This window comes from Trichechus manatus, unplaced genomic scaffold (genome assembly GCF_000243295.1).
Source record: "Trichechus manatus latirostris isolate Lorelei unplaced genomic scaffold, TriManLat1.0 scaffold00050, whole genome shotgun sequence".
Taxonomy (NCBI): Eukaryota; Metazoa; Chordata; class Mammalia; order Sirenia; family Trichechidae; genus Trichechus; species Trichechus manatus.
In genome coordinates this window covers 14419581-14431821 of record NW_004443986.1, presented here as the reverse complement: position 1 = coordinate 14431821, position 12241 = coordinate 14419581, and the positions used below count along the sequence as shown (strand labels likewise).

At 39.6% G+C, this 12241-nt stretch overlaps 1 protein-coding gene across 8 annotated transcripts in view; it reads right to left on the bottom strand.

The window, feature by feature from the left end:
- Nucleotides 1-12241, bottom strand: part of TAX1BP1 (Tax1 binding protein 1) — a 116962-nt gene that overhangs the window by 90959 nt on the left and 13762 nt on the right. For all 8 annotated transcript variants that reach the window (XR_002824302.1, XM_023732356.1, XM_023732353.1 and 5 more), the window contains exon 2: nucleotides 6491-6659. Coding sequence is in view for 7 of the 8 variants with exons in the window: in XM_023732356.1 (XP_023588124.1) it covers nucleotides 6491-6652 (162 nt within the window). In the remaining variant the exon portion in view is untranslated. The remainder of the gene's footprint in view (nucleotides 1-6490; nucleotides 6660-12241) is intronic.

Here is a 12241-nt window from a genome sequence, read left to right as displayed (position 1 = left end):
ATTGTACATGTAGAAACTTTCAAAATGGTATAACTTTGGCTATGTATATTTTCAGCAAAAAAAAATTCCTCAAGGTTGAGAAGGGAGAGTGTTGACATGTCATGGGGTTGTTAACCAATGTCATAAAACAATATGCGTACTGACTGTTTAATGAGAAACTATTTGTTCTGTAAACCTTCATCTAAAGTACAATAAAAAAAATAAAGAGCAACTGAAAAAAAATTCTCAGCAGGGAACTTGTTACAAATGCAAATTCTCAGTAGGGGTTTGAACCGGACAGAACCAGTCTGAAGCCCTGTTATATAAACTGATTTTTAAAAAAATAGTTATCTATAGCTACATCTTTCTTGATTGTTTATCATCTCATCTTCCAATCTAAAAATCTTACCTAAGCAAACAGGCTCTACTTGGACCAGGTGGTCAAGAGAGGTGCAGAGGGTGTTATGTATTTGTGATGGCTAACACACAAAACAAACCTGCTAACATCACAGTTAGATGAGCTGATTTAAGTGGCACTGGGAATAGCATTAACAGATAGTTTATTGAATATCTGCTTTAGAGCAAATAATACCATTTCACAAATCAGAAAACTGGTAAAAGGCTAGTAAATTGCCGAGTCAGAATTTGAACCCAAAGCTTAAGCTCTTAAACACTAGGACACTACTCACTCCTCTCCTCGCAGGAGACGAAATACTCTTCTCTTAATTGCTGAAATTCCACCTTGTTCCTTCCAATACTGAGTCTATGACTTCACAACTCTTAAAAGAAGCACAGCTGACCAAAGACAGAAACACTAAGGAAAAGAGAGAAAACTCTGTCCCTAGCTTCTCTCTTCCAAAAGAAGAAAAACACAAAACAGGGGGATTAAGATCTGTTAACAAATAAGCATGTATAACAAAAGAGATTTGTTAAGTGATGTGTTTGGTCCTTGCTGTGTTTTCTGTTACTGAATCACAACAGCTTAGGCTGTTACATATCAGTAGACTAAAATGTTTTACTGTTAACTTATATTTTACCTATCCAGACTGTGTAAGTTTGGAGAACTCATCTGAGAGAGTGGCATGCTGTGAAATGTCACATACATCCTATGCTGGGCTGTTGGCACCAAAAACAGGTAAATAGAGAACTAGGGCAACATGTTACCCAATTCTGAGTACAGTAATCAGGAATACAGAATTATGCCTCAAACACTTTGGGGAAGAAAAACTGAACGACAGTTCTTGAGTCACTCTAGGAGAGGCATGTTGGGGACGATACATGGGATCAAATTCACAACAGCAACTTGAAAGGTTACACGGGAACTTTAGGGGGCACTGAAATTATGTTAATGGGGGAACAACTCAGAAGAGGTGGGTGAGAAAAGTTGCACAATTCACGGAATGGCATCAATGTCACAAAATATACATGTAGAAACTGTAGAACTGGTATATGATTTGCTTGCTGAAAGTGAAGAGGACTTGAAACACTTAATGATGAAGATCTAAGACTACAGCCTTCACGCCTGGGGTCTTAAAAGCTTGCAAGTGGCCATCTAAGATGCATCAATTGGTCCCAACCGCCTGGAGTAAAGGAGAATGAAGAACACCAAAGACACAAGGAAAATATTAGCCCAAGAGACAGAAAGGGCCACATAAACCAGAGACTTCATCAGCCTGAGACCAGAAGAACTAGATGGTGCCTGGCTACCACCAATGACCACCCTGACAGGGAACACAACAGAGAGTCCCTGATGGAGCAGGAGAAAGGTGGGGTGCAGAACTCAAATTCTAGTAAGAAGACCAGACTTAATGGTCTGACTGAGACTGGAGAACCCCGGAAAGCATGGCCCCTGGATTCTCTATCAGCCCAAAACTAAAACAATTTCCGAGGCCAACTCTTCAGACGGGGATTGGACTGGACTGTGGGACATAAAGTGATACTCGCGACTAGTGTGCCTCTTAGCTCAAGCAGATACAAGAGACTAAACGGGCAGCTTCTGTCCAAAGGTGAGATGGGAAGGCAGAGAGGGTTAGGAGCTGATTGAATGGACATGGGGAGTCAGGGGTAGAAAGGAGTGTGCTGTCACAGTATGGAGACAGCAATTAGGGTCACATAACAATGTATGTAGAAATTTTTTATAGAAAAAAAATTAAAATATGCACACACACACACACACACACACAAAGACTACAGCCTTCAGTATGGATTACACCTCATAAAGGAAACACAAATCCTCACAACTGGACCAATAAACAATATCATGATAAATGGAGGAAAGACTGAAGTTGTCAAGGATTTCATTTTACTTGGATTCACAATCAACGACCATGGAAGCAGCAGTCAAGAAGTCAAATGACACATTGCATTAGGCAAATCTGCTGCAAAAGACCTCTTTAAAGTGTTAAAAAGCAAAGATGTCACTTTGAGGACTAAGGTGCACCTGACCCAAGCCATGATATTTTCAATTACCTCATATGCATGTGAAAGCTGGAAAATGAATAAAGAAGACTGAAGAAGAATTGACGCCTTTGAATTATGGTGTTGACGAAGAATACTGAATATACCACGGACTGCCAGAAGAATGACTAAATCTGTCTTGAAAGAAGTACAGCCAGACTGATCTTTAGAAGCAAGGATGGTGAGACTACGTCTCATGTATTTTGGACATGTTATGAGGACAGTCTAGTCCCTAGAGAAGGATATCATGTCTGGTAAAATAAAGGGTCAGAGAAAAAGAGAAAGACCCTCAGTGAGATGGATTGGTACAGTGGTTGCAACAATGAGCTCAAACGTAGCAACAATTGTGAAGGTGACCTAGGACCGGGCAGTGTTTCGTTCTGTTGTACGTAGGGTCGCCATGAGTCGGAATCGACAGGACAGCACCTAAAAACAAACAACAAAACAACTAACATGAAAAGTAAACAGTAATGACTCGTCTATTTGGCAGCATCAAGGAGTGAGAAATTCTACAAGAAACTGATCTGACAAGGATGCTGAGTCCATTCAACAGGGAAAGAAGAGTCTCTTCAATAAATGGTGCCAGGAAAACTGGGTTTCCATATGCAGAAAAATTAAACAGAATCCATGCCTCACACCCTACACAAAAACAAATTCAAAACTGATTAAGGACCTAAATGTGCAAACTAAAAATAAAATTCTCAAAAGAACAAGCAGGGCAACGCTGTTAGGCCTAGCTTTTAACAACCGACTATCTATTATAACAACAAAAGGACAAATAGCAAAATACAAAGTAAATAAATGGGACCTCATAAAAATTGAAATCTTTTGTTCATCAAAAACCTTTACCAAGAAAGTAAAAGGCAAGCAAGCTACCCACTGGGAGAATATCTTTGGAAACTATATATCCGATGAGAACCTAATAAGCAAAATACATACAAAACTTTGATAACAACAAAAAGACAAATAACCCATGCATAAAATAAGCAATGGACCTCAACAGACATTTCACCAAAGAGGACATTCAAATGGCCAACAAACACATGAAAAAACACTCAGCGTCATCAGCTATCAGACAGATGCAAATCAATACCACAATGAGATGCCATTTCGCTCCCACTAGGATGGCTATCACAAAAAAAAAAAAAAACAGAAAACAACAAACGTTGGCAAGGATGTGGCAAAACTGCTACTCCTACCCATTGCTGGTGGGAATACAAATGGTATAGCTGTTGTGGAAAACAGTGTGGCAGTTCATCAAAAAACTCAAAATACAACTACCATACGACCCAGCAATTTCACTCCTAGATATACACTCAAAAGACTTCAAGGCAGAGACTTGAACAGAGACTTGTACACCAACGTTCATTGCAGCACTATTCACAATAGTCAAAAGGTGGCAACATTCTAAATGTCTAAATCAACAGATAAATGGATAAACAATAAATGTGGTACTGTACAAACATACATCAGAATACTACCCAGCCAGTAGGAGAAATGAAGTCATGACACATGCTACAATACAGATGGAGCTGAAAGACAATATGCTGAGTGAAATAAGTCAATCACAAAAGGACAAATATTATAATTATATGACTCACTTTCATAAAAACACATGAAAATGCTAATGTATAGAGAACAAAGTTTATTAGTGGTTACCAGGAGCATAAGGGAGGGGAAAAGGGGGTTAATGGTGATGAAAATATCGTGTTGATTATGTAGGGTTGCACAGCCCATTATTGTAATTGCTGTCAATAAGCTGTACACCTGTAAAAAGTTGAATTGGCAAAAGTTGTGTGACTGATATATTTACAACAACAAAAAATAGATAATATTTATAAGAAGGATAAAAAAAAGAAAGAGAAAGTAGCTGCTGACGCTGATTATATACACCAAACACCTCATGAGATTTGGTTTCTTAGTTTGAGGGTTTAGGGTCATGGTTTCATGGGACATCCCAGTTAACTGGCCTAATAACATCCTTAGTGCTTCTGTTCTACCCCCTAGTTCATGGCGTAGTATCTGGGGTCTTAAAAGCTAGCAAGCGGCCATTAAAGGTGCAACAACTGGGTCTCTATTCTCCTGGAAAAAGAGAGAGACAGTCAACAATAGGAAGAGGATATGGAATGATGGAATGTATGGCTTCCATGAATAACTGCCTCCTTTGCCATGAGACCAGAAGAACTGGATGGTGCCCAGCTACCATTACTGAACGTTTTAATCAAAGATTTCATAAAAGAATCCTGATCAAAAGGGGGAAAAAGCAAAAACGGAACTTTAAATTCCCATGGACTCCAGACTTCCTGGAGCCATGAAGGTTGGATGAACTCCTGAAACTATTGTCCTGAGATCATCTTAAAACCAAAAATATCCCTGAAGTCTTCTTAAAACCAAACAATAGTTTAGCTTAATTAGTAAAAAAAATGTTTGCCTTAAGCATTATGCGCTTTTAAAAACTATCTATATGGGATCAAATTGACAACAGCAACTTGAAAGGTTAGACAGGAACCTTAGGAGGCAGTGAATTTATGTCAATAAGGGAGGAATAACTTAGAAAAGGAGGGTGAAAATGGTTGCACAACTCGAAGAATGTAATCAATGTCACTATATGGTGCATGTAGAAACTGCTGAATTGGTATTATGCTTTACTGTGTATATTTTCAACAACAGCAACAATATAAATAAACTTTTTAAAAAGAAGGAACTGAAATGTAATATAAATGCCAGAAGTTTGTTCTTTCCAAATATAGTTCTCCCATCCTCCTTACTCTATCAGCCTGGACTTTCACTTCTAGGTCAATATGGCTAACTGTTGCAGCTATTCTTATTTCTTTCTACTTTGCCATTTAACTTGTACAGAGTAAACCAAAAAAACCCAAACCCGTTGCCATTAAGTTGACTCTGATTCATAGCAACGCTACAGGACAGAGTAGAACTGCCCCCTAGGGCTTCCAAGACTGTAATCTTTATGGAAGCAGACTACCACATCTTTCTCCCATGGAGCAGCTGGTGGTTTCGAACCACCAACCTTTCATTTAGCAGCCTTATGCTTAACCAGTGCACCACCAAGCCTCCTTTTGTATAGACTAGACAATCAAAATTTCAAGCCCACTGGGATCATATCTAGAATAAAACAAAACTGATTCCGAGGGAGATTCTAGAGTAACCAAGGAGAAAAATGAATGAGTTTTATTGTTTAGACATTTATAACATTATTTTGACTGTTCAAAGGGCACTTTCAGGTTTTAGTTCTCCACTACATTCTGAAGAGTTGAAACTACCAAAAACTTTCAGCACAATGAGGAACCACTGTAATGATCATCTCAAGGTAATTTTCAAGCAAGTATACAAAGGGATTGCCAAAATATAAGAATTGGGACATTTGCCATCAAAGAGTTTAAAATTCAGTAATGTAAAACAGAACACACATATGTAATAGTGTAAGACAATTAAACAATATTTAAACGATGTAGGACAACAATTGAAGACATAATAACATGGCTGTAGAGGTATTAAAAAAAAAAAAAAACAAACTCATTGCCATCAAGTCAATTCCAACTCATAGCAACCCTATAGGACGAAGTAGAACTGCCCCACGGGTTTCTAAGGAGCGCCTGGTAGATATGAACTGCTAACCTTTTGGTTAGCAGCGGTATCTTTTAACCACTGCATCACCAGCGCTTCCTATAGAGGTATAAATAAATAGTAATTACAAATGACTGGATCAGACAATAAATGATACAGGAATCCAAAAGGAGAGATCGTTTCTTCAGGTAAGGAATGGAGAAAACGGGAAAATGATTCTGAAAAATTTTTTACAAGACCTTGAGTGAAGCTGAATCTTTTGATCACAGAAAGGAAAGCCTGTTGAAATGAAGTTCCCAACATTTGTCTTATACTACACCATGTACTGTTTAAGATTTCACGGTGATGTTGACAAAAATTACCCTTAATACAGAGTTAAAACGAAGGCTAATATAAACTCCTTGTCAATTAGTTTAAAAAGAAAATGAAGCATGCCTTCATGGAAGAAATAATCAAAATGATTTCTTACCTTGAATATACCAACCCAATCTTTTGGATGTGGATGGATATATGCAGTTAAGGTGTAATGACATTCCAGGTGTGCATTAGGAAGATAACTCTTGGCCACATTTTGAAAGATGACATGTGCAAAGTTGGACGTCTGCAATGGGACTTCTTGAAAGGATGTCATTGTGTATCTGAAACAAGTAATTAATATAAGTTGAATGAAACCATCTAAGAAAAACATATACCTTCACAAAATACCTAATATTTAATGTAAATCTTTTGGATATTTGCATGCCATAAATATTAAGAAGACATATACTTTTTTAATATTGGAACATCTCCTTAAAAATAGGATTAAATATAAAAACACAGACAAATTGGGAAATAACTAAAGTTAATACGGCTCATACATGGGGATTGTTGTTGTTAGCTGCCATCAAGTGAATTCCAACTCATAGTGACCCCACATACGCAGGGTAGAACTCCTCCATGGGGTTTTTAAGGCTGTTACCTTTTGGAAGCAGATAGCCAGGCCTGACTATTGAGGCGACTCTGGGTGGGTTTAAACCTCCAACCTTTCGGCTAGTAGTTGAGCACTTAACAGTTTCCACCACCATTAAAGTTAAAAAAACAAAAACAAAAAACTGTCAACTCTCCTGGAAAACCTAGCCCTCTGCTTCTAGTGTAACCAAAAACAAATGAACCAAAAATGTTCAGTGTAGAGGCGAGACCAAAATGGCGAAGTAGTCAGACGCTTTCGGTGGTCCCTCTTACAAAAAACACCCAAAAAACCAAGTGAGTCAATTATATATGACAATCTAGGAGCCCTGAACATCAAAGGCAAAGTTCAGGAATTGGACTGGGTGGCAGGGGGAGGGAGAGACGGTTCAGAAGCAGTGAGGGGTTGCTACACCTGACCCGGCAGGAGCTGGCGCCCTGTGGGCAGGATCAGCTGGCATGCACAGCAAGGCAAGCAGTGGTGTTCAGAACGTGTTTTACAAGTCGGGAGAGATCGAGCAGCGGAGAGTCTATTCAGGTCTCCAGAGCCAGTGAAAAGCAGCACTCAATTTGCAAAAGATAAGTACATGTGTTTAACCTACATGCAGATCAAAAAACACCTTGTTTGGGAAGACCCTCTCTCCCCTCCCATTCTGCACTGGGTCCCGGGCCGGCTTCATCTACTGTCGTGTCCCCGGGGCCAGAAGTAGGACACGTCAAGAGCACTGAGCCATTCTCTCAGCCTTGGAGATGAAACAAATTAACACACAGAAAAAAATAATCTGCCAACTCCCCTAAGCCAGGAACTCAGGGCAGGCATAACTCCTTTGCCTAGGCACAGGCATAAGGCATCCATGGACTTTGAATACTTTTCACCCCTGTATACACCTGTGTGGGCCCATTTCAACAGCATAGGCCCTCATCAGCACAGTACAACAGGCTATATACCTGAAGCCTAACTTCAACCATATCAGGTATACGGTGGAAGTGACAGGTTTATGACATTTGATACCACCCTACCCATTGAGCAGGATCCTCACCTACCCACATGAGAGGCCTAAGGACTGGTGGCTCCATCCACACCATCTACCCACCCACAACAGGGGTCCAAGAAGAGGTGTGCCGCCCAGTCCTTACATCCAACAGCACTGGGTGCCCACACTCTGGCTGTAAAACCCACCCACCTATAAGCTCTAGGGAACACAGACATGCTTTCATCCCAGACACTCAGGGGCAGCAATCAGCCCTCTCCCTGCCTTGCTCAGCACATGCTCCCCTACTGCAGCTAGATACCTATGCCTACTCCAATCACCACTGCCCATCTAGCGTTGTAGGTGAGAGCCTGCACCATACACTTGGTGACCAACCATCTGGACACCGGAGCTGAATCCATACAAGAAAAGTAAATGGGCTCCTGGGCTAACATACCTAGTAATAGATCTAATCACTTGGTGACAGGACATTAGGGCTTCAAAGGTACCAATAATCAAATTAGCTCATATGAGCAGGTTATTTGGGAACATCAAAACAAAACAAAACAAGAAGCTATGACACCATAAGTAAACATGAAATAAATATAATAACATATTGATGGCTCAGAGACGACAGTCAAAATCAAATCACATAAAGAAGGAGACCATGATGGCTTCACCAAGCTCCCAAAACAAAGAATCAAGAAACTTTCCGGAGGAAGAGAAGTTCTTGGAATTTCCAGAGGCAGAATACAAAAGATTAATATACAGAACCTTTCAAGAGATCAGGAAGGAGATCAGGCAAAATGCAGAACTAGCCAAGGAACACACAGACAAAGCAACAGAGGAACTTAAGATTAGAGAAGAGCACAATGACAAACTTAACAGGCTGCAAGAATCATAGAGCAAACAGAAATCCAGAAGATTAACAATAAAATTTCAGAATTAGACAACTCAACAGAAAATCACAGGGGAAGAATTGAGGCAATGGAAGTCAGAATTAGTGAAATTGAAGATAAAGCACTTGCCACCAACTTATTTAAGGAAAAATCAGAAAAAACAATTTTAAAAAATAAACCCTAAGAATTACATGGAACTCTATCAAAAGGAATAACCTACAAGTGACTGGAGTACCAGAAGGGGTGGGGAGTGGGAGGGGGACAGAAAATACAGAAAGAATTGTTGAAGATTTCTTGGCAGAAAACTTCCCTGATATCATGAAGGGCTGAGAAGATAACTAAGATGCTCATTGAACCCCCACAAGGTAGATCCCAAAAGAAAGTCAGCAAGACATATTATAATCAAACTTGCCAAAACCAAAGATAAAGAGAGAATTTTAAGAGCGGCTAGGGATAAACGAAAAGTCACCAACAAAGAAGAGTCAATAAGAATAAGTCTGGACTACTCAGCAGAAACCATGCATGCAAGAAGGCAATGGGATAACACATACAAAGCCTTGAAGGAAAAAAAAACGACAACCAAGAATTATATATCCAGCAAAACTGTCTCTCAAATGTGATGGCAAACTCAGGGCATTTCCAGATAAAAAGAAGTTTAGGGAATTTGTAAAAAATCAAACTAAAATTACAAGAAATACTAAAGAGAGCCCTCCAGTTAAAAAATCAACATCAAATAACAACCCAACACTAGAACACAGGACAGAGCAACCAGATATCAACCCAGATAGGATGTCACAAAAATAAATCAAAGCTAAAACACTGAAAATAGGGAAACAAAGACATCAATATGTAAAAGATAACAACATTAAAACAAAAACAAGAATTAAAAACTGTAGTCATAGATCTTTCATATAGAGAGGAAGTCAAGGCAATATAAAGAAATAAAACATGGGTTTAAATTTATAAAAACAGAAGTAAATATTAGGGTGACCACAAAAGAAACTAACAATCCTACACAGCAAAATAAAAAACAAGAAAAACATAAAGACTCACCAAATACAAAATCAACAACAATGAAAAAGATGTAAACAAAATACATAAAGAAAAATGACTCAGCACAGAAAATTAAGTGGAACAAAGAAACTGTAAACAACACATAAGAAAAAGACATCAAAATGATAGCACTAAACTCATACCTATCGATAATTATGCTGAGACTTCCAGGCAACATGGCACTATAGTCAGAAGCACCAGGCCGTCCCTCTGCAGCAAAGATTAGAAAAACTAAGTCAAACAGAGTCACACGTCAATCCTGAAACCCTAAGCATCAAATGAAGAGATTAAACAACTCAGCCAAGCACTGAATGGAATAAGAAATTGACCAAGAACAGAGAGCAAGGAGACATACATGCAGAAGTCCCCATCAACTACCACAGCACGGATCCAACATGTTAGACTATCGGAGATCAGTGAACAGGGGTACGAGAAAGCAGCTTCATGGAGCTTCCAGTAGGAGACAGAACAACTGGTAACCAGCGAAATAGACTTTCCTACCCCCCTCCCTTCTTCACCCTGACTTAGCCTCCTCTGCTTCCTACAGCCACAATCTCTTGGCCAGGAAGCACCAGCTTCATGCTGGTGTTGCTTGGATTCCACTAGCCGGCACGGGGCGACTCCCTGAGTGCCTTTTGTTGGCTGCTAGTGTTGCTTTTTTCCGCTTCTTTAGATTTCTTCCTTACCTCTCATCACCTCCCCCTCCTTCCTTGCAAATACCTGGCTCTGTGAGCCATCTTTACTCCCTCCTGAAAGGCTGCAAAACACCGCTCAACTGTGACACTGCTTACCGGCCTGTGCCGCCATGCTGGTGGGACCCCTGGGGCTTCTTTGTTTGCTCTGATTTGTTCTGATTTGTTTGTTTTCTTTTTCTTTTCTTGGCTTGGGGTCCCCTTCTAGCCAAGCAGTACCACGCAGCTTAGAAGCTACTCTCTTACTCTACACAGAGGAACAGGGACATCCCTGGGGGCATTTTTTTTCTTATTATTTGTTTTCCTTTTTTTTTGGTTTGGTTTTTTTTTTTGTTTGTTTTGTTTTCTTCTCTTTCTTATTCCCTTTTTGTCTTTCTTCATTTCCAGTTTCTCAACTTATTCATTTTTTTCTTTTAGCTTTTTCTTTTTTCATTTTTCTTTTTCCCCATTTCTCAGTCTCTAATCTCTCCACTTCAATACCAAGCTCCCTTATCTCTCTTTCATGTTTGTTTGTTTGTTTTTGGCTCCTGTTCCTCTCTCCTCTCTCTCCTCATCCCCATACCCATCTTAGCTCCACACATCACAATCTACCCCCTCCTTCCTGCCTACCTGAACCATGTGCTTAACATCACACTCCCAAGCAGCACAGGTACGGCCTACTGGAATCTGCCTTGCACTAATCCCGGTCCACATTGTTGGCCCTAGTACGTGCCACAAACAACCCATCCCGGCAACTCCCCTTCAGCTGGACCTGCCCTGCTGTACCATACCTGAGTGACTGACCCTGCCGACTGCTGATGGAGGTGAAAAGTATCGTGCCCATAGACGAGCAAACAACAAGAAAAAAGCACAGCTCACCTGCTCAGACATAACCAAATAAAACAAAAAGGCAGGATGAAACAAACAAATCTACAATGAATAAACGAGGAAAATAACCATTTAATGCCCCAAAGACAGCAGACAATATCAAAACATTTACAAAAACAGGACAGAATGGTTCCAGCAGGAGTCAAAAATAAAACACCAGATGACTTTCCAGTAGAAGAAAAGGCACTAGACCAAACTGATAGGGAATTCAAATCTCTAATATTCAGAATTATCCAAGAGTTGCAGTAAAAAGCAGACAAAAATAAGGAAAAAATAGGGAAATTCATGGAAAATACAGAAAAAAATGGAAGAATTCAAGAAAATAATACAGGAAAAAAATGCTAAATTAAATTCACAACTAGAAATCATAAAAAACAACCATTAGAAATCGAAAAGATAAACAACAAGATTTCAGAAATGGACAGGGTCATAGAAGGGATGAGGAGCAGGTTTGAAACAACAGAAGATAGGATCAGCGAAATTGAAGACAAACACTTGGATACAACTCTGAGGAAAAATCAGAAAAAAGAACGAAGAAAAATGAAGAAACCCTGAGAATTATGTGAGATACAATCAAAAGCAAAAATCTGCGAGTGTTTGGAGTTCCAAAACGGGAGGAGAAAACAGAAAACACAGAGAGGATCACTGAAAAATTGCTGACAGAAAACCTCCCCAGTATCATTAAAGACGAAAAGCTGACCATCCAAGAAGCTCAACCAACCCCATATAGGATAGACCCCAAAAGAAAATCACCATATCATATTATAATCACACTCGTTAAAACCAAAGACAA